General features: G+C 36.7%; 1 protein-coding gene across 1 annotated transcript in view; it reads right to left on the bottom strand.

The window, feature by feature from the left end:
* fry (microtubule binding protein furry) overlaps positions 1 to 24,529 on the bottom strand; it is a 1,411,512-nt gene that overhangs the window by 481,440 nt on the left and 905,543 nt on the right. Inside the window, exons 26-27 of the mRNA XM_081727912.1 lie at positions 24,205 to 24,327; positions 114 to 247 (exon numbers count right to left, since the gene is read on the bottom strand). Coding sequence (XP_081584038.1) covers positions 114 to 247; positions 24,205 to 24,327 — 257 coding nt within the window. The remainder of the gene's footprint in view (positions 1 to 113; positions 248 to 24,204; positions 24,328 to 24,529) is intronic.

A 24,529-nucleotide genomic window follows, 5' to 3' on the forward strand; every position in this document is an offset into this window, starting at 1 on the left:
GAGGCATCGAATTCTACTTCGCCCCGGACGCCGAGATCTCTAGCTATTGCTCTGATCTCATGCTGTTCAAGCCTCATAATTTTCAAAATAACGGAAGTAATGAGAACACTTACCTGGAAATAGGAAAGTGGATTGGCAGGAGGAACATTTGGATCCACCAACTCCATATTGTGAAGCCATGGAAGCAAGTACTGCAACAGAAGTTGACGAACTTCTGGGCGAGCTGTCTGGAAGCGATGAGTAATTTCTGTAAGAAAAAGTTTACAAGTTAGTTCAGATTTCATTTGACACACATTCAGGAACAAATTACTTTAAATACTACTGTCGTGCAATGATTATTAGGTATGCAGTTCTTTAACATGTATACTCTGCGCATCTACTATTGTTAAGCTCAGAAAAACATACAGTGGATCCCCGGTTACAAACTTAATAAATTCCGTAACGCTATTCGTAAACCAATATTATTTTTCCCATTCAAAATTAATGCAAATACAATTAATCTGTTGCAATGTTCTATAAGTACACGGAAGCTTTTAACTCTTCACTTTTTATTATCATAAAAAATCTCAAAAAGTTATATAAAATTTCTGTAGGTCTTTAAATACGGTACCCTAAAATGTTTTCAGTGTAGGATAATTCCCTTTGGCGTACGATACTGCCTCTGGGAGAGAGGAATTTGTCTCTGCCCAAAGCGACCTCAGACGGTAGTGCATAGCGGCCCATAGCGTAACTCAGTAGTTCACAGAGGCTTCGTGAGCAGTATTAAAGGTTTATACTCCGTAGCCCATAGTGGCCTTGGGAATAGGTATTTAAGGGTAAGTCTCCATAGCCCATGGCGGCCTCGGGAGAAGGTGTTTTAAGTTAGTGATCAGTACAAGACACTGGCAATTTCTCGGTCTCGTCGTCTTTTTTATAGCCATCCTTTGGAAGGAGAAGCTATGGAGGGGGTTAACGGATTTCTTCCTGGTTTTCCGTATTCACTTCGTCTTTTCATGGAAGTGTAGTCTCCAACTGTCGTCTGTCACAGATCGTAAAAACGCGTGTTCATAATAAAAACTGTGGCTTAAAGTATGTGTGTGTGTGTCCGGACCATATATATAACTAACTATCTAACTAACTCTATGGCCTATGGAACCTGGAGGTTCAACGCCGCGTTCACAAAAGCTCTCCACTGACTTCTATCCTTAGCCAACTGGATCCAGTTTCTACTTTGTATTCCAATCTCTGCGAGATCCATCTTAATATTGTCCTCCCATCTGCGCCTAGGTCTTCCTAATAGTCGTTTTCCGATGGGTCTTCCAGTCAAGACTTTGAAAGCGTTTCTACTTTCTTTCATCCTAGCTACATGACCTGCCCACCTAAGCCTCCTAGACTTGATGACCCTAACAATGTTGGGTAAACCGTATAAATTATGTGTTCCTCGTTATGAAGTTTCCCCCATTCCCCTTCCTCTTGGGTCCGAATATTCGTCTCAGGATCTTGTTCTCAAATACTTTCAGTCTATGTTCTTCCCTCAGTGTAAGCGACCATGTTTCGCAACCATACAGAACAACAGAATGATTATCGATTTATATATTTTAAGCATGAAATTCCTCCACAGAATTCGCGACGACAAGAGATTTTCAACCGAATAGTAACACGAATTCCCTGCTTTTAGTCGACATTTAATTTCTTCGTGAATATGATTTTCCTCTGCTAATATTGATCCTAGATATTTGAAACTATCCACTTTATCAAAAGTATTATTAAATATTTTAACGCATCCATGATTTGCTGTATTACGGTCCCGACGCACTTCCATGTATTTAGTTTTCTCTGCATTTATTTCTAAACTCATGTCCCTGCAAGCGTTTAATAAAATCTCTGCATTTCTTTCTGTTGTTCTCCTATCATCCCCTATTAAATTTACATCATCAGCATATGTCATAACCTGGTGAATACCGTTCAACTCTAGGCCCTGGACCATATACATGATGTATGTATAGGGTGTTTCAAAACAACACCCACAACGTTTGGGGAAGTGATTCCTGACACCAAGATCAGACAAAAAGTATACACCAACCTGGGTGCACAAATGCTTCCTTTCGGAGTTGCAGGCTGCCGAAAACATGAAAAAATGAACTTTAAGATCCATAGCTCCAATGCTATGGGACCTACCGTAGTCAGATTAAGACCACTTAGGAACTAGTATGTACCCTATCCAAATATTCAAGTTTCAATCTTGTGGTACTTCCGCATCAATTTTTGTAAAGGTACACTGTAAAAACTGTATAGTTGGAATAACCCAGAATTCTGGGTTGAAAAAGTGACAACCACGCCGTATTGTCTTAGAAATCAGAAAATATGGTTATAATAACAATACGAGAAGTCAAAACTAGTAAAAAATAAAAACCTCTGGCATGACCTGGATTCGAACTCACACCGCGCGGCTGTTAAGCGCGTGCGTTATCCACCAGACCAACCGGAATCTTAGTTTAGGCTGTGTGATAACAAGAATTACAGCATACTTTGGAAGCAATTGTTTAGTCACTGAATTTAAAACAAGTCAATTAAAAAACTAAACCAAACCAAACATCACCCGGAATATTGAATCAATGCCATTAAAAGCTAGTTTAGTACAGCAGCTATTTATCAATGTTAACGTATGTTTTGAGAGAAATTTTCTTCACTCTTGGCGAAGTGCACTGCAGTTCACTCAGTACACTTCGCCAAGAGTGAAGACAATTTCTCTCAAAACATACGTTAACATTGATAAATAGCTGCTGTACTAAACTAGCATTTAATGGCATTGATTCAATATTCCGGGTGATGTTTGGTTTGGTTTAGTTTTTTTAATTGACTTGTTTTAAATTCAAAGTGACTAAACAATTGCTTCCAAAGTATGCTGTAATTCTTGTTATCACACAGCCTAAACTAAGATTCCGGTTGGTCTGGTGGATAACGCACGCGCTTAACAGCCGCGCGGTGTGAATTCGAATCCAGGTCATGCCAGAGGTTTTTATTTTTTACTAGTTTTGACTTCTCGTATTGTTATTATAACCATATTTTCTGATTTCTAAGACAATACGGCGTGGTTGTCACTTTTTCAACTCAGAATTCTGGGTTATTCCAACTATACAGTTTTTACAGTGTAGTTAGTGAGCACTTCAAATTATACAGACTTTTATACAGACAAACTCCTTGTATAAAAATTGCTGCGAGTACCTTAGGATTCTGAAACATGTATTTTTGGATAGCGCACATATTAGTTCCTAGGTGAAGTCTTGACCCTACTGCAGTAGGTCCCATTGTTTTGGAGCTATGGATTTTTAAAGTTCACTTTTTCATGTTTTCGGCAGCTTAGGAAGCATTTATGCACCCAAGTTCATCTATACTTTTTGTCTTATATTGGTGTCAAGAATGACCTCCCAAATGTCGGTGTTGTTTGGAAACACTCTTTATAGGTACTTCTTACCTGTTGAAGAACAATGGGGGATTAAATCTATTCCTTTTGTCACTGTCCTCTAAAAGTCATTTGTAGTCTTTTTATTTATTTATTTATTTATTTTTTTTTTTTTTTTGTCTGTTAACATTTTCTAAAATTAAAACTTTCCATCTCTCTAAGATTTTATTCCAAATTTTGATAATTATTTTATTTACTTGGTTCTTGACAAAGCCGAAACCATTTGATATTATAAATATTATTAATGGAGGATTAACAACACGGAAAGGGAGCCTTTGGATAGAAATCAGCCACGAAATAATCACCACAAACTTTGCTATAGTTGTTATCAGCGCTTTGCCCAAGGCGGTAAGACTTATATGAACCTAATTCAAGGGAATCCAGTATTACAATTTCAACTCAGAGGTTTTGCTATATTTCACTAAAATTAAAACAATTTCAACTCAGAGGTTTTGCTATATTCCACTAAAATTAAAGTACAAGATTTAATAATAATTTTAGGTTATTGAATCTTTAACCATAGCGTGTACTGATCTCTTGCTATTGTCACAATGAAAGGTTTTATGGAGTTTTTTTTTTTTTTTTTAAATATCAGTTTTGCTTTAATAGGGGTAATGTTATTGAGCCTGTTATTGTTGGCAAAGAATTACATTTTTTAGCACCATAAAAATTCATTTTTTAAAGATTTTCTCGGAAACTACACACAAGGTTTTATTCTCATGCATGTCATTTTCTTCAATCTAATGAGATTTATCCATTGATACATATATATCATCTTGTTGTTCACTACTATTATTTTTCACTAATTGTATTGTAGAACTTAAAGAAATAATATAACTGTTTTAGAAGTATATTAAGTCAAATATTTTATAAATCTTAAGTGTAAAACTAGATTACATAAAAAAAAAAAACTAAAATTTCCTGTGGTTACATCTTTAGACAGGAACGAAAGCTAGCTCATAGAACAAAATATTTCTGCTAGGAGTAATATTAATGGCAAGTTCTTCCGTGCAAAAATGCATTGTAACATACTTTATTTCGTAAAATATTGAGAATTTTTCCGATATTTTACTTTTTTTTTCTTCAGTACAACACTGTACTCGGTGTTCGAATTACTAGGGAGGAACGGGAAATACCTATGTCTATAAATAAACAAAGATATCGCAGGGAAGGGGTTTTTATGTGACCTGCAAAATACATACGCTGCAAATGTAGTATTTTTTTTTCTCCAGTACTTGTCATTCTCGTGTAGAACTCCCATACTCTCATACTGACTGAACTAAAAGTAAAAATAATGTAATATGCTCCAGTTGTTGAAACGAGTGCAGCGAGTTTTTACCATTCGATTCGACCAGAATTAATGTGTCTTATCTGTTCCGCGAGAACTCACGTAAGATTTACGTAATTAAAATGGAACATGCCTTCCGTATATGCCTTCCTTTAACCTTCTTAAGTAAACTTTAATTTTAGGGTTGCATTCTATGTAGGATAAAGGTAAAAGACGGATCAAAGCCACCCTATGTTGTGAACACATAAAAAAATTAGGATACGTAAAAATCATTCGATTTTGACGAAACATAATGTAAAATTTCTTTAGGAGATTCCGATGATACCCCAGTTTGCCATTAATATTTGCCAAAAATGAAAGGGTGAATTTATACCTCATTTGAAAAATGTGTTCCACGATAATTTTTGTTTTAAAAAAATGTTTGACATATATGGCGTATATTTTCTTTAAGCCTCTCTGGGAGGAGCTGAAATCAGTGGAGAATAAAGAGATTGATTACACCCCCCTCCAAAAATTCTTTAAAAGTCCATGATATCTTGGTAAATGTTCATCGATTTTGATAACATTATATAGTATACATTTTCATTTAGGATTTCTCATAGTCAGTGCTCGGGATTGAAGTTAGTTAAGAGTAATCGATAAATTTAGCCATAGTGTAGGATGAATACCCCCTCAAGGAGTGACAGGTGGATCAAAGTAACCCTATGTTGTAAGCACACAAAACAATTTTGCAAAATAAGCTATATAGGTTCAAGGTAACTTTCGTTAAAAAAAAAAAAAACTTAATATGGCGCATATTTTTTAAAGCATCATAATCATCCCTACTACTGGGGTTTAAAATCAAACGAGAACTAGATAGTTAAACTATCTCCTTCGTCCCCGATTAAAAAAAAAAGTGTTCCACAATTACACATGTAAAATTATTCTATTTTGAAACGGCAATAATGAGCGGATAATCCCTCCTGATTGTAAATAAAATATTTCCACGACAATTTTATAAAGAGCTCCTATTTTTATAAAACATAATGTGGTTTTGTTCGAGATTAAAGACTTACTTGTACGGGTGTAGAATGATAATTCGGAATGAAAGGAAGAACCCGATAAAACTCACGAACATTATTTTTTAAGTTAACGTCCACGTTATGCATCTACATTAAAGGAGATGGTAATTAACGAAATTGTGGAACGAAGGTGAGCGAAAATAGGAGAATCCCGAGAAATTCCACGTACACCTCGCTTGCTACCACAAAAACAACTTAGCGAAAGCTGGGATCGAGCCAGAGAATCTATGCACAAGAGATGAGCGCTTTACCTCTAAGCTTCATTGAACATGTGTAGTTGTATTCTTTATCTATTTAACGAAAAATGAATTAATGTATTAGAATTCTAAATTTATATTTTCTTTTAAAATACTAAATACTATATAAATTAAATATATTGGCAAAAAAAGAAAATAGAGCAAAATTTCAGAATACACTACTTTTTATAGTCACACGTTAATTGGTGGGAAATACACTTGAAGTACGTATATTTTTAAGAGTAACTAGCTGAACTTCCGCTATCTACTCAGCGCATCGTTCCATTATGACATGAATCTCTTTTCCACTGTGCATGTCTCCTTACTCATACAAGTAAAGGCCAAGAGACTCCAAAAAGAAAGTGAATTGCTATACAAACATACAAATATAGCATTTAATGTATAGATGTTGGAGTGAGTTTGTAAAAAAAAAGTGTAGAAGCGACACGACATCAAGTGGAAATATTTTCCCCCTTAATAAATCCATATCCGTCCGAGTACGCCTCATTGCGGCACTTAAAGCCTATGTTGCCAGCATGCACTAGGTTTTACGTCTGTGAAGTTGTCCCGCCCACCTAATGAATTTTTCTTTTTCTTATCTACATCGTTAGTTTATCGTTAGTTTACGTTAGTTTTGCTAAAATTATCGTTAGTTTTGCAAAAATAACGATTTTATTCGAGAAATAAATGGGCAGGCTAACTTCACGGTTCCCCGCCCACAAACGAATTTCAAAAGTATTTTATATCACATCGTTAGTTTATCGTTAGTTTACGTTAGTTTTGCTAAAACTATCGTTAGTTTCGCAAAAATAACGATTTTATTCGAGAAATAAAGTTTCCCGCCAACTGTGAATTAGCCCGCCCATATTGAATTCTCATAAAATTCCAAATCATATCGTTAGTTTATCGTTAGTTTATGTTAGTTTTGCTAAAACTATCGTTAGTTTCGCAAAAATAACGATTTCATTCAAGAAATAAAGTTTCCCGCCAACTGTGAATTAGCCCGCCCATATTGAATTCTCATGAAATTCCAACTCACATCGTTAGTTTATCGTTAGTTTACGTTAGTTTTACTAAAACTATCGTTAGTTTTGCAAAAATAACGATTATATTCAAAAAATAAATGGGCAGGCCAACTTCACGGTTCCCCGCCCACAAACGAATTTCAAAAGTTTTTCATATCACATCGTTAGTTTATCGTTAGTTTACGTTAGTTTTGCTAAAACTATCGTTAGTTTTGCAAAAATAACGATTTTATTCAAGAAATAAAGTTTCGCGCCAACTGTGAATTAGCACGCCCATAACGAATTCTCATAAAATTCCAACTCACATCGTTAGTTTATCGTTAGTTTACGTTAGTTTTGCTAAAACTATCGTTAGTTTCGCAAAATAACGATTTTATTCGAGAAATAAAGTTTCCCGCCAACTGTGAATTAGCCCGCCCATATTGAATTCTCATAAAATTCCAAATCATATCGTTAGTTTATCGTTAGTTTATGTTAGTTTTGCTAAAACTATCGTTAGTTTCGCAAAAATAACGATTTTATTCAAGAAATAAAGTTTCCCGCCAACTGTGAATTAGCCCGCCCATATTGAATTCTCATAAAATTCCAACTCACATCGTTAGTTTATCGTTAGTTTACGTTAGTTTTACTAAAACTATCGTTAGTTTTGCAAAAATAACGATTTTATTCGAAAAATAAATGGGCAGGCCAACTTCACGGTTCCCCGCCCACAAACGAATTTCAAAAGTTTTTCATATCACATCGTTAGTTTATCGTTAGTTTACGTTAGTTTTGCTAAAACTATCGTTAGTTTTGCAAAAATAACGATTTTATTCAAGAAATAAAGTTTCGCGCCAACTGTGAATTAGCACGCCCATAACGAATTCTCATAAAATTCCAACTCACATCGTTAGTTTATCGTTAGTTTACGTTAGTTTTGCTAAAACTATCGTTAGTTTCGCAAAATAACGATTTTATTCGAGAAATAAAGTTTCCCGCCAACTGTGAATTAGCCCGCCCATATTGAATTCTCATAAAATTCCAAATCATATCGTTAGTTTATCGTTAGTTTATGTTAGTTTTGCTAAAACTATCGTTAGTTTCGCAAAAATAACGATTTCATTCAAGAAATAAAGTTTCCCGCCAACTGTAAATTAGCCCGCCCATATTGAATTCTCATAAAATTCCAACTCACATCGTTAGTTTATCGTTAGTTTACGTTAGTTTTACTAAAACTATCGTTAGTTTTGCAAAAATAACGATTTTATTCGAAAAATAAATGGGCAGGCCAACTTCACGGTTCCCCGCCCACAAACGAATTTCAAAAGTTTTTCATATCACATCGTTAGTTTATCGTTAGTTTACGTTAGTTTTGCTAAAGCTATCGTTAGTTTCGCAAAAATAACGATTTTATTCAAGAAATAGTTTCCCGCCAACTGTGAATTAGCACGCCCATAACGAATTCTCATAAAATTCCAACTCACATCGTTAGTTTATCGTTAGTTTACGTTAGTTTTGCTAAAACTATCGTTAGTTTCGCAAAATAACGATTTTATTCGAGAAACAAAGTTTCCCGCCAACTGTGAATTAGCCCGCCCATATTGAATTCACTTAAAATTCCAACTCATATCATTAGTTTATCGTTAGTTTACGTTAGTTTTGCTAAGGCTATCGTTAGTTTCGCAAAAATAACGATTTTATTCGAGAAATAGTTTCCCGCCAACTGTGAATTAGCCCTCTCATATTGAATTCTCATAAACTTCCAACTCATATCGTTAGTTTATCGTTAGTTTACGTTAGTTTTGCTAAAATTAACGTTTGTTTTCCAAAAATAACGATTTTATTCGAGAAATAAAAGATCCCGCCAAATGTAAACAGAGTTACATAGCAGGCATACGCCTATCATGTTCCCTCAGATACAGTACATGAGAATGTGTCCAGTATGTGCCTTATATACTTCTTACGTATGCCTGTTATGTAAATGTGCTGTTAGGGTTTACATTTAGCGGGAACATTTATTTGTCGAATGAAATCGTTATTTTTCCAAAACAAACGTTAATTTTAGCAAAACTAATCTAAACTAACGTTAAACTAACGATATGAGTAGGAAGTTTAAGGGAATTCAATATGGATTGGCTAATTCACAGTTGGCGGGAAACTTTATTTCTCGAATAAAATCAATATTTTTGCGAAACTAACGATAGTTTTAGCAAAACTAACGATAAACTAACGATGAGATAGAAAAAATTTTGAAATTCATTTGCGGGTGGGAACCGTTAAGTTCACATGCCCATTTATTTCTCGAATAAAATCGTTATTTTTGGGAAACTAACGATAGTTTTAGTAAAACTAACGTAAACTAACGATAAACTAACGATGTGAGTTGGAATTTTATGAGAATTCAATATGGGCGGGCTAATTCACAGTTGGCGGGAAACTTTATTTCTTGAATAAAATCGTTATTTTTGCGAAACTAACGATAGTTTTAGCAAAACTAACGTAAACTAACGATAAACTAACGATATGAGTTGGAATTTTATGAGAATTCAATATGGGCGGGCTAATTCACAGTTGGCGGGAAACTTTATTTCTCGAATAAAATCGTTATTTTTGCGAAACTAACGATAGTTTTAGCAAAACTAACGTAAACTGACGATAAACTAACGATGTGATATGAAAAACTTTTGAAATTCGTTTGTGGGCGGGGAACCGTGAAGTTAGCCTGCCCATTTATTTCTCAAATAAAATCGTTATTTTTGCGAAACTAACGATAATTTTAGCAAAACTAACGTAAACTAACGATAAACTAACGATGTAGATAAAAAAAAGAAAAATTCGTTAGGTGGGCGGGACAACTTCACAGACGTCTAGGTTTTACCATTCACATTCAAGCAAAGCGCCTACAATGTCCGTCAACCCGCTGTACATAACTCTTCTACTGGTTGCCTAACAAAGATATTAACGTTCTCGTCGCTCTAGCTACAATATTAATATGGACTCAAAATTTCCCCTAAAATGTTGAATGGAATAATATGGCACGATCTTTGAAAATGTCAATAAAAACTGGCAAGTATACACAGAATTTGAAACAGACCCGGGAAAACAGAACGTTTCTAGAGCTTGTGGTTTCCGAGATCTCGTTGACGAAAAGAATTGGACTCAATCATACATTACACAAACACATAATCTTTTCTTGGCCACAAACATATAACCCTAGCATTTCTAAAAAAGTGAAATCTTTGAGTTTTGCGTCCCACGATTATGCCGGTTAGGCCAAAGGAGACGGTGAAGATGAGAAATGAATGAAATGGTGGAATGAAGAAAGTGAAAGGAAACGGAAGAACCCCGAGAAAACCCACGAACACGGTGTTTGTCCACCACAAAGTCCACACGGCGCGAACTGGGATCGAACCAAGGACCCCAAGCACCGGAGGTGAACACTCTACCACTGAGTCACCGCGCCCCACAATATAAAGATTGTACCACATTGCGGTGCAATTGATTTTTTAACGTTTTTTAAGCTCACTGTTAATTTCAGTTAAAAAGTTCTATGTATCTTCAGATAATATTATTAATAAACAAATAAGTATTGACTAATATAAAAAGTGTCATCATTTAGAACTCCTATCACTGTTAATTTCAGTTAAAAAGTTTTATGTATCTTCAGATAATATTATTAATAAACAAATAAGTATTGACTAATATAAAAAGTGTCATCATTTAGAACTCCTATCACTGTTAATTTCAGTTAAAAAGTTCTATGTATCTTCAGATAATATTATTAATAAACAAATAAGTATTGACTAATATAAAAAGTGTCATCATTTAGAACTCCTATCACTGTTAATTTCAGTTAAAAAGTTCTATGTATCTTCAGATAATATTATTAATAAACAAATAAGTATTGACTACTCAGTTTCGTCTCGATACCATCTCTAGTGTTTTCTATGACACATAATATACCGTAGTGGTATGTATAGCATGTATACTGTAGTGCGTTTGTATGGAGAAAATGTATTCGAATAATAAAATTTGGGTCCCCTGTTAACACGAATTTTTTTAACACGAACTCCTGATTTTTCAGTCCCTTGGAATTCGTGTTAACGAGGGTTTACTCTATTTGTATTTGCTTCAATTAAATCTTACATTTATAATTTATGTTCAAAATCAAAATGTCTGGTTTGTTAATGTTTGTTCTGCAAGATGATGTTAACGATACTTTGTTCCAAAACATGTAGTATAAAGATCATATAATGATAACATAAAAATATTAATAAATTACAATAGAAGTGAGCAAAATTAACTGTATAATGGCATATACAAACTTTATTCAAACACTAAATGACATTCTCCTGACTTTTCTGTGAGCAAATATGAATAATATCTCCTTGAAATCTAACTTTCTGGTCTAATCATTTTCAAGTAGTTAGTATGGCCAATAAATTAAGTTCTTCCTGGGCCATTGTTGAGCGTAAATATATTACTTGAGCATTTCTTGGTCAGAATAGGAATAAAGAAATGTTATTGAAGTCTACCGAAGTTTCTCCAATTTGTACTAAATTGTCTCATGGATAAGAAGTAAGTACTAGCATGAAACATATCAAAACATTTAAATTTTTCCGGGCTACAACCATTGTCACACACCTGTTTTTTTCGCGTTTTTACCATGTCCTTACACCTGCCTTCTTCGCGTTTTTACCATGTCCTTACATTTTTCTCCATGTAATATCAGTCATGATTTTTTTTGCAACAGTTTATTTACATACAGAATTATTTTGTGGCCTAAGCAGTAGTTTTTTGCACTTTACCCTCCTACGCTCCAAACATGGCATGAAAATCACAAGCTTCAACTTTCGGACCCTCATAAATCTACGATGCCAGTAGTATCATTGGTGTGGATATTTCTACAGACTCTTTACATGCAGTAGTATTCAGCACAATACTTATGAACTCCCCACTTTATGCCATTCCAAATTACAACTCTTTTAAAAGTGTAATTTTGTGTACTTTTTCTGGTGATTTCATGTATTAGTTTGCAACCCTGCATATTTATTTAGAAGCAAGAATATATGTTCTTCATGTACCTCATTCTCTCCTCTAAACATTCGATTTTGTTTGGAGTTCGTCTAATACGTACTGTAGCAGTCCATAGTATGATACATGGAGTTGGAGCTGTCAAGTTTTCTAAAAGCTACTTTTGGATCATCCTGTATGTGCTGGACTCGAGAATTTAAAAATAAATAAATAAAAATGGACTAAAAAGAAAGAAGAAAAATGTATGAAAGAAAGAAGTAAGTTACAGTGCGTCCTGAATAACTGTAGTCCTAAACGCTTGCAAATGCAAAAAATGGCACTCCAACGACAACGAAGATGGCCGCCATTCAGAAACACTTGTACATACGACAACGTGAATATTGCTATTGACCTTCTCATACACAAGGTTCGTCACACTCAAAGTTTTATAATTTTCGGAGATCGCATCTGGACCACTTCGTATGGATTGTCCCATTAGTCAGTTAAATTCTGGTAGCTCGTGGACTTCACTATGAAAACACCTAGTCACAAATGTTTGCAATTTTACAGTATTTCTGTGTGTTTTCTTATTAGTTTAGAGCATTGAAGATTCTAAAGGTGGATTACAGAGACAGAAGAATAATATAACTTTATAGGAACCAGACAGCTTTTATAGGAAGAGATCAGAAGGAAGTAAGAATAAGTAAAGGAGGAAGACAAGGATGTGGACTTTCACCTCTCCTGTTCAACGTCTATATAGAAGAGGCTAAGAAAAAATTCTTTGATAAAAACAAGAAAGGTGTAAAAGTAAAGGGACAGGTTTTCAGCACAATACGGTTCGCTGATGACATAGCATTAATAGCGGAGAGCGAAAAGGACATGCAGGAAGCGCTTTCAAACTTGAATGACCAACTGGAGAAAACATGCAAAATGAAGATAAATAAGAAGAAAACCAAAGTGATAAAGTGCACAAGAGCAGGACAGAAAGGGGCAAACGTATGGCTAGATGGAGAGAATATCTAAGGTGTTAAGATGTTCTCCTATTTAGGAAGTCTAATATACTCGGACGAAAGAAGTGAAAAAGACTTAAGTTCCAGAATAGCAAAAGGTAAACAAGTGTTCAATGGGGAAAAAAGGACTGCTAACCTCAAGAGACGTGTCGCTGAACGTTCGTAAAGATTTATTAAGACTCTGGTATGAAGCGTGTCGCTTTACGGATCAGAGACGTGGACACTGAGAAAAGCTGAAGTATCCCAGCTGGAGACATTTGAAATGTGGTGTTGGCGCAGAATGCTGCGCATATCATGGATCGAAAAGAAAAGGAATGAAGATGTACTAAAGGAAGCTAATGATGGACGACAGATCATGAAGAATGATAGGAAAAAGAAGAACAGCATGCTTGACCATCTTATTCGGCACTCCGATTGCATCACCGTGTTGATAGAGGGAAAGACAGAAGGAAAATCAGGAAGAGGAAGACCAAGATGCAGTTATGCATCTTCTAAAAGCAGTTATGAAGAAGAGACCTTATCGAAGTATAAAACAGTTCTCCCAAGAGAGAGAAAAGTTCTAAAATTTCCATGTTGCCCACCAACCTATGATTGAAGTGAGAAAGAAGAAATTAAATATCCTTTTTCTGAACTCTGCAGTCAATATACAATTGTATAATTTGGGAAATAAATCTAAGTTATATCTCAATATATTCCATCTTCACTGTAATCCTTCTACTTTAGTCGGAAGTGGCAGCATCTAGTACCATTTCCATTTTTATTATTGAGAAAATACACGCCATACAAACCAAACTTCATCACGTGGTGTACACGTGACATTGGTACCTATTTATATTTAAAACTTTCACAACAAGCAATTTTCATCAATAAACCTTTTTATTAATTTCTGCACCTGTCTAATGTCATATAATTTGACACTTCATAGTTCTAGTTGACCTAGTTGACAGATCAATTGATTGGTTAATTGACTGACTCGGGAGTTGAATGGGAGAGGGAGCGAAGCTGATGTTTGTTCCTGTCACGATATAGCCCAGAAGCTTTCATAGAGACGAATTTAGTGCTGTCAAACGCAAAATAGAAGTTAAAATAATTAATTAAACACGGTGAACTGGAAGAAAAACCATTAAAAGCCCAGAATACTTTTGCTATAATTCCCTCCCTGTCATTTCAAGGGTGGACAACAGACTAAACCTGTTATTTTCAACTGGTTAGTGTGTGATGTAGAAGCACGTTTTTACGATTGGAGATATGACAACGAAACACGTGAGTATTTTACACTATGCGAACTCAACTGAAACAGGCCTATTAGATATATAATTTCCAATTGTAATACAGGAAGAACGTCAGAGACGCAATTCATTCTTGGAACACATGAACCATATCAAAAAGCCATTTATTGCCGTGTCATGCCGTTTTTATATATGAACATTATCATTCAAACCAGAAATGGTAGTAAATTTCTACAACTTCCAGTTGTACTACTAAAGTAATAAGGTCAGAGATGGAACATATTCTTCGGACGCTTAATCGATTGCAAAAAAACTGCTTCTTCCAGTCTCTTAAGGCTGATACTCACATAGGGTGCCGTGACCACGCAGTTTCCCTGCTATGTTCCTCCCTTGTCACGGCAATGATCATTCGCACATAGCATGCAGTACTGTGCTGTCCTGCTATTGTTTTTTACACCATTTGCTGCAAGGAGGGTCAACTTCGTGCCGCTTCGAGTACTCCGAGGAAAGCCGAAACATCGTGGCCGTCGAGTCGCGACCCAGGTGGTTTCTCTTCAAGGCAGCTTGTTGGGCACGGCTTGGGAACGGCAAGGCACGTCATGTATGAATTAAAAGTTACAGCCCAATCAATTTTCAATGTCAAAATCAGAAAACAAACTTCATGAATCACGGCACGAACGAGGCACAGTATGGGAACGGCACACTATGTGTGAATTAGCCGTTACCGTTTTTGCTCTACAGAAATCCATGGGAAACTGGAAGTAGTAATATATTTCTAACACTTCCGGTTTCAGTGGTTTATAAGCGTGGGTAAAGATTATATATTTTCTTGAGACGTTGAATCAATTCCAAAAAAACAAAAACCCTGACGATACCTATCACCGTTTTCATCCTATGGCGAACAATACTGAAACAGGAAATATAAATTTCTACCACTTCCGGTTTGAGTAGCGAATTATGGATTAGACAGAACCTGTTCTTCAGATATTGCATTGATAAGAAAAGATTGTTTGTCGTTGTCTCTGACAGCTTTTGATCTATGGAGATCAATATTGAAACCGGAAGTAGTAGCAAATTTCCATCACTTCCGGTTTTGGTAAAAGAATACGACTGAATATAATAAGTCGTAATAAGGCTTAAAAAAAAACCTTGTCGCTATCGTAATGTCCTACCCTTCTCCCGACACACTGGTAGTTTCATCACTGAACACTAGAATTCACTTCTAATTTGGAGGATCACTGATTCGATCTCAGACCATGTAAGTTCTGTGGTGAGTAGGTCTTTTCAGGTTTTTTCAGTTTCATCCCACATTCTTACTACACGATTCTTTTCCTCATTATTCACTTCCATCCAGACAAGCACCCAGGAATTTTTGTTGTGAGAGGTTCAAGCTTTGGAAGCAGGGTCCAATATTATAAGCCATTACGTCTATGTAGCATTGAATAGGTGATCTTCTGTACCCGAAAGGACAATAAGTAACAGTAAAATACTTGCACCTATATTTTCAGAAAAAAAAACTAATAGAAGTAGACAGGGCCGGATCCAAAATTGTCTGAGGGGGGTGCACCTATAACTACCAAAAGAACCAATCATACTGAAACTCTTCAAAGTGACATGTGACAATATTCTGTAGCCCTGATAACACTGATGCATAGAACGAAGGAAAGTATCCTAAACAGGGCCGCAAGTGGACTGCAGGACAAAAATGTCCTTCTCTCCTCTTGACTTATGTTTCCTTACCTACTTGACAAAAGTTATATTATTTTGCTTGGTGAATCCTTTTCCTTCAACCTTCAGAAAATCAACTCAAACTATTGCTTTTGCAAAGCTCTACTTTCTTTTAAGCCCCAAACGGAAACATGATGGCAAAAAGTTTCGGAATGTGTTTTCACTGCCAGCTTAACATTTTAGATAGTGTATATTTACAACGAAGAGGAGTGCACGTGCACCTTTACAACCCCCTAAATCAGACCCTGGAAGTAGACTGTTCTTATAAGAGAAAGAGTACAGATGAAGTGTAAGATCAAATTTTCATGCTACGTCAATCATTTCCCTCTTAAACTAATATAAGTTTTGTTGAGAAAGTCTACAAATGTACAGTATGTTGAATTAGGAAGTTTTGCGGGTGTCCGCATCCGGTGTACCCCCATGAATGGGTCCCTGCCTTCATTAATCATCTGTCTTCTTTATCCTAAACAATGTAACCGTGGAATCCGATATAAAATTTATATATATATATATATATATATATATATATATATATATATATATATATATATATATATATATATATATATATATATATATATATATATCTTTTGATTTACCATCCAACGATATTCCCTTTGGGCTAAAGGACACGGATAATAATAATAGTGAAAAGATAATGGATTAGTAATGAAAGTGAATGATTATAAAAGAGTTGAGTTGAGTTTAACGTCCCTTTCAGCAGCGAGGCTATATGAGACGTGGACCTACTGATTAACGTGGAATCCGAACCACATGAGCTCCCACCAGGAATCGAACCCTGGTGGAGTGAGAATGTTGGAGGAAATGGGAGAACCCTAAGAAAACCAAATGACACAATGTTGCCCAACCGAAACTCACTTTCCTCGAATTGAACCAGGGACCTCTAGCACCTACGACTGAGCCACCGTACAAATACGTAGCCTATATAACGAGTGAGAAAGATATTTGAAGAAGTTTTCTGTTTAGATGGGTATCTCTGAATCAATTTACGAACTTTTAAACTTGTTAAAGCCTTCAGGAATTTTTCATTCAATCCATCCTCGTAGCTTTCATCAAGCTAGCGCTTCCATCCAAAAGTTTTCTTGGAATCCTTATAATACGATCAAACGCACTTTCTTATCTTCCTTCAAATCTTAATAGTCTTGGAGCAATCTCGTTTCTTTTCCTTCTCCCCTCTTCCCTTTTTGTTTTTTAAAAAAATACAATTTTCGTGCTCTCCGAACACGAACAGAGCATGAATTCTGAGAACTTTACCAGAAGTTCTGAGAACTGGAAGTAGGTTTCCTGTGTCAAATTATTATTTCAGCACAATTAATCAATTTTCTATAAACAAATCATAACAAGTTGAGTTAAGTTGACTTTTTGTGTTTGCACCTTTATACAACACCGAAGTTATAAAGGGTGGGCCATGAGCGCACTCAGAAATGTTTGCTGGTAGTGGTCCAGAGTATTTGGGGGAGCGTCTGATAAATATACGTAATATTGAACATGTCATATTATGCACCGGGAAAGACGATAAATAATTGTTAATTACCGTCACGTATATTATTTGAAAAAATGAAAATGAAAACTAGATTATTTTGAAAAGAAAAGAAAGAGTACAGATGAGGGATAAAATCAAATCTTTAACCTACGTCAATCATTTCTCTGTTAAACAAATATAGTTCTGTTAAGAGAGTCTACAAATGTTAATCGAGTTACGAAATTTTGGGGGTCCGGCCTCGGTGGATCCCCCGTAGGTGCGCCTCTGGGCGGGATCTACTATTAATGTTGGTTCCGAAACAGGTAAGAGCCTGAATCCGGCGTAGTTGGTAGATGCACAGACCAGCATGTAGGACAAATTCTCACAGTATGGGCCGTTCCTCATTATAATATTTGACATCCAAGAGAGCAGGATTAAGAGCTTAGGTTACGGTCATATTTTTGATCCGCATGATTGACTAAATTCCATAATTTAATCATTCATATAAATAGTATCCTAACTAGACATTACCTAAATGATGATTTTTTAGAAATTCAAGTTCAGGTAAAAACATGTAACAATTTGCATGCTTATTTTTACTTGCACAAACATTTAACTTATATTCGCCTTCAGCTTATATTTAACAGCTCTCTTATCTACAACAAATAGCACTGTTACGTGTACACTATGCAAAGGAGTTTGATTTATATGGTGTGATACTTTCTCAATGCATATTTGAACCCCAAGTGGTAGTTGATTTCTACCAGTTTTGTGGGACATATTCTTTGAACGCTTCACTGATGGCAGAAAACTGGATCTCGCTATCTATTACCGTTTTGCTCTATAGAATGAAACGAAATCTTTCTTTAACGTACCACGATTATGCGCTTTAAGCTAAGGGAGACTGATGATTAAGGCAAATGAATTATGGAAGAATTGGTAGAATGAGAATGAGGGAGGATACAGGAGTACCCCGTTTAATCTCACGGACAAGTTTGCAACTTATTTCGCTGGTGATCGAACCAGGGACTTCACGCACCAGAGGTAAGCGCTCTACCGCTGAGCCACAGGCCCGTATCCAGGGAAGAAGGCTAGGGGATAAATTTTTGCTGGCCCCCTAAAATTTTCACGGTAGGCTTGCAAATGTACTATAATATGGTGATGAACTATATGGTTGGATCGCCCCCCCCCTTAACTTCAGCGGGGCCCCTCTACATTTTTGGGCTGGCTACGGGACTGCTGAGCCACCGTGTCCCCCGCTTTTACTTTATAGAGATTAGGGATGCGCACAAGACAAGATTTGTGGCTATCTCGTCTGAAAAAAGTGCTGTAAAAGTGATGTCTCGACTCGAAAAATGTAGGGCAGGGAGGGGCATTTGCCCCCCCCCCGAATTTGAGATTTATATAGATTTTATCAATAGAGAAGTAGTAAATGAGTGAAAAACGCGAAATTTTACTTATATTGAGAGGTTTTGCCCCCCCCCCTTCCCAAGCAAAATCTGAAATTACGCTCCTGTATTTCTCTACTGAAACAGCAGTGTCTCGACTCGAATTTTGTCAGGAAAATCCTGTCTCGACTCGTCTCGTGCGTATCCCTAATAGAGATCAACGCTAAAACCGAAGGCAGACAGTGGTAATTAATGAGAGTACAAATAACAAGTCTCTAGAAATTAATATAATTTCAAATATATTAGAAGAACCGGAAGAAAAATTCGTACATTTGAACAAGGAACCAGCTTTAACGCTTTTAAATGATGTAACTAGACACTTAATAGCAAAATATGGCTTTAATCACAATACTTCCTCTTATTTGACTGAAAGTATACGATCATACAAAGACCAAAACTGATTTCTGCCCGAATCACTATCTGAAGGAAAATTTTAAAATTGGTGAAGTTAGCGACATAAATTGGATTATTTACTTTGAAAATAAAGGATCAGTATTTTGTGGACCATGTTTAGTACTTAGTATGAGTCATAAATCTCAATTTGGGATGACAAAGATAGTTTCAATAATTGAAGAGACGGAGAAATGCGTCAATGTCATTGTGACAATTCTCCCAAATTTAAATCCTCAATAATTACTTTAAAATGAAGAAGCATTGCTCTCAATCCTGTTGACAAAATACAGGGTACGGCACGTAAAACCGGCCCGTCGTAATATTCTGGTATATTGTGTTTTTGGCAACACTTAAATAATCTACCTTCCTACCAAGAGATGGCGTGTCGAGGTCGGGTCGACTTACGTGACCTGCAGCAGTCACGTGCAGCCGCAGCCAGTGAAACTTGTCGAAACCAGTTGTGAAAAAGGCCTCGTTGTGTTAACCCGGGTGAGTGTCAGTGTGTGATAATGACGAATTCGATACCCGAGCGTGTTGCCATTGTTGAAGGGTTCATTCTCACTGGATCTTTTGTGAAAACAAAGAATTTGTTTCGGGAGAAATTTCCAGGACGTTCTGTGCCAGCAAAAGGCACCATTCAGAAATTGATTGAAAAATGGCGGCGTACAGGATCGGTTCAAAATGCTCCCAGGAACAGACGACCATCTGTCTGCACACCTGAATTAAAGATGCAGGTGGAGGAGATAATGACAAGAAGTCCTCGAAAGTCAACCAGGAGATTGAGTCAACAGGTTCATGCGAGTGAGATAAGTTGCAGATGTGTTTTAAGGGGACTGAAGTTAAAACCGTACCGGATAAGTGTTGCGCAAGAACTGAAGGAGCCTGACCTGCAGAAGAGAGTGCATTTCTGTTCATGGCTGTTGAGCAATGTTGCCAGTGGTTTCTTGGATCCACTAATGCTCATCATGAGTGACGAGGCGTGGTTCCACCTGTCTGAGTACGTAAATTCCCAAAACAACCGGTATTGGTCGACAGAAAATCCACACGCAATCCACCAGGTACCCTTGCATGATGAGAAGATTGGTGTTTGGTGTGCCATTTCCGCCACATGCGTTATTGGGCCCATATTCTTTGAGACGACAGTGAACAGTGACATGTGTATGGGAATCCTGGAGGAGTTTTATACACACTTGACCGAAGAGGAGCGTCAGTTATGTTACTTTCAGCAGGACGGTGCAACATGCCACACATCAGCTGCATCATTGTCCCTTGTGCATGAGATGTTTACACCAGAGAGGACAATCAGCAAAGGCTTGTGGCCTCCTCGGTCACCAGACTTGTCCACGTGTGACTTTTACTTATGGGGACTGTTAAAGGGAAGAGTATACGAAACAAATCCACACACAATTGAAGAACTTAAGATCAGGATCCAGGATGTCACCAATAGCATTACAACACAAGAACTGACAAGGGTATATATGAATCTCCTCAATCGTGCTCACATGCGTGTTGAAGTGGGCAGAGGACACTTTCAGCACCTGCTGTGAAGGCTGCTGTGAAGGTGAGTAGTCATATTCAATACATTACATTTCATTTATGTGTTGTAGTTAATCATATTCAATACATTACATTTCATTTTATGTGTTCACTTTACGGGCCGGTTTTACGTGCCGCACCCTGTACTTGCACAACAACTGGATAAAGAAATCTACAATTGGATAAATGTTTTAACACGAGCTGTTGCGGCTATTAAAGCGTTAACATCAAGGAGATTTGCTCGTAGAGGTACAACGAAACTATTAATAGGAATATAAACTTTTTTTTTATGGCGTTAGAATTAACAGCTGAATTCGATCCTTTCTTCACGATGCATATCGACAAATACGGTAACTGTATTAGTGGCACTACGAATTATCTTTCATTTTCAATGTGTAACGAAATAATAGATTTAATGGCTCAGAGGGTAAGAAAGTCAATTTGTGAAGAATTAAATATTTTTCTTTGAACGCTTTACCACCACATGTCCCAAACGCAGACTGATTAGTTCTAGCTGTTAGATAATGTTCTAAACGATCTTCTCTCTTACTATTATTGCATCAGCTGAACACAAAGCGGCAAAAATGTTTCAAAACCATTACACATGAACCTGATGAACTGAAAATAAATATTAGTGATTGTACAGTGCAGTTTTACGTTAATTCTTCAAACATGGTAAGGATATACAATGGTGTGTAGGTTATTACGAGTACGTGTACCGTTAAAAAAAACTGTCGCTGCAGAAGCATGCACAAAAGTTTGCAACTTTCTCATGCTGCTGTAAAAGGAATGTAGTTTTCACAAAGTCTGCTGAAAAAAAAAGAATAAAATGGGAATTCCTGATGGACATGTTTAAGAAGAAGACTGTAAAGAAAGTATATCTAACTCGTTGGTCAGGAAGAGATGATGCTTGTCAAAGCTTACGAAACTTTTGCTTTGACATACATACATACATATACAATGGTGAAGTAGCAACTACTAAAACTGGATTTCAAGGAATTCTTCGACGACTTCAGCGATTTCAAATAGCGTTTATGGTGCGTTTTTGGACTAATGTACTTCACAAGATTCACAAAGTAAGTAATGCTATTCAAAGTGGTAAAAAAGTTTTGATTGTGCGAGATCTGTATCGGTCACTTGAAGCATGTTTGGATGAACAAAGAAAAAACTTTGAAGTCTTTAAAACACTAGCAATGGATTTAACAGAAACTACTGTGTACGAAAAGGATAGTAAAAGCGTAAAATGGAAGTCTGACACGATGAAAACAGACATGAGGAGGTAAATTTTACGGGAAGATCTTAGAATAAATATTTATTAATTTATCATTTGTAAATTCATTCGTGAATTCAAGAAAAGAAGAGAAGCTTATAACGAGTTTCAAGAAAGGTCCTACTTTCTCATAAATTTATTTCAAGGCGAGGCAAACATTGATTCTTGTCTTTGGAATTATAAATATTACTTGAGCACATTTGAACAGTGCTCTTTCTGAAGACCTAAATAAAATAAAAGAAATTACAAAATCTATGTTGATCGAACAACTATATATTTATCATAAGAATAACAAGATCATCAGCAACACATCATCATTAACACCATTAACAAGATTTAAAGGTTGTATAACCTAATATTTATTGAAGACGATACACTACATACGAGGGCGGGGTGAAAAGTTCTCGGCCTGACACAGAGATGGCACTCCAATTAGCAACATTTTATTGTTCTTCCCTGGAGGTGCTTTTCAGTTGTTCGTATAACAAGTGTCAACTTGTTCTCTCAAGTATTTGTGTGCAGGATTGTTGTAGTTAGACGTCCTGCGTGTTAGTTGTGAAATTGGATAAACTTGAATATCGTGCGGTAATCAAATTTTTCGTTTTGGATGGATTAACCCCTACGAAAATTTATCCGAAGTTGACAGAAGTTTACGGGGACTCTGCTCCTTCCATGTCAACCGTTAAAAAGTAAGCAGCTGGATTTAAACGGTTGCACATCCCTCGAAGATGACCCACGCGAAGGAAGGCCGAAAACCGCAACCACACCGGAAACAATCGAAAAAGTGCATGATATCGTGTTGGACGACAGGCGAGTGAAGGTGAGTGAGATAGCTGAGAGTGTGGGGATATCGGAGGAACGGGTGCGAAACATCTTGCACAATGAACTAGGGATGCGAAAGCTCTGAGCAAGATGGGTGCCGCATTTTCTGACTGCCGATCAAAAGCAAATGCGAAAACGATTTTCGCAGCAATCTTTGAACTAATTCAAAAGGGATTCGACCGATTTTGTGCGGCGCTTTGTGACAATGGATGATACATTGGTTCGCCGCTACACGCCAGAAATGAAACAGCAGTCCAAGCAGTGGGTGGAAGCATGTGGTGCAGCGCCGAAGAAAGCGAAGACAATCGTATTAATCAGAAAGGTCATGGCCAGTGTGTTTTGGGATGCGAAAGGGATCCTGTTAATTGATTACCTTACAAAAGGGAGAGCAATTACAGGCGAATATTACTCCAACCTTCTTGACCAGCTGGATGCCAAAATTCGCGAGAAGAGGCCTGGTTTGAAGAAGAAAATCATCTTTCACCAGGACAACGCACCTGTGCATAAGGGTGCGTTGGCGATGGGAAAACTGCGGGATTTGGGGGTACGATTTGCTCGGCCATCCCCATATTCTCCTGATTTGGCACCATCGGACTTCTATCTGTTCCCAAACTTGAAGAAATTTCTTTCTGGGAAGCGCTTCACATCGAATGAAGAAGTTGAGAGGGTCGTGGATGATTATTTTCACAACCTTCCAGACTCTCACTTCCGGGAAGGAATAGTGATGTTGGAGAAACGCTGGACCAAGTGTATTGAAGTTAAGGGGGATTATGTCGAAAAATAAAATCATTTTTGAACTGAAATCGCAGTCTTTCATTGTCAGGCCGAGAACTTTTCACCCCGCCCTCGTATGTTCTCATTCATGTGCAGAACAAAAGCTAAGTAAGAAGCATTCTTTTTAATCCAACATACCCCAAAAAGGTGTACGTACAGAAAAACTCAAATATAGTATATTTATGCGTTGAAGTTCAGAGGTTTATGTGACTTCTGACCACTTCAAATGGATATATCTCAAGCATTTATGCACGTCAATTGCTAATATTCTGCATGGTAAATACTTTCCACTAGATGTCAGACAAAAGCGTACTCTGGTTTCGATTTCAGAGCAGCACTTTGAAAGAGAGACAGTGCATCGTTTAAAATTGCATATTTGTAGCATATCCAAAAAATAGGTCTGTCTCGTTCAAATAGTACAAATGCCTTACAATACCATAGTGACAAACAGAATCTATAAAACTTACCAGAAAACATTGGCATAGTAAGTTCTGGATGAAGCTGAGCCAGCTGTCGAGACAAATACATCTGCGAACGGCAATATGTAGTAGATAGGAGAACATCGAGTGTACTTCGACCCTTATCTTCAGCTAAAATGAAAAGGAAACAGAGTGGAAATTTAATATTTTACCACAATAAAAGGAAATATTAACATATTACAAAACATACACACACATACATTACATATACGGTTGCTATTGTAAATAGCACTCTCTACCTCAGAGCACAATTGACGATTTGCTTCTCTTCCAATTAGCAATATAAGTTTTTATTAGGGATGGCCGATTCCGG

Source organism: Thermobia domestica, chromosome 10, assembly GCF_964235325.1.
Source record: "Thermobia domestica chromosome 10, izTheDome1.hap1.1, whole genome shotgun sequence".
NCBI classification, from domain to species: Eukaryota; Metazoa; Arthropoda; class Insecta; order Zygentoma; family Lepismatidae; genus Thermobia; species Thermobia domestica.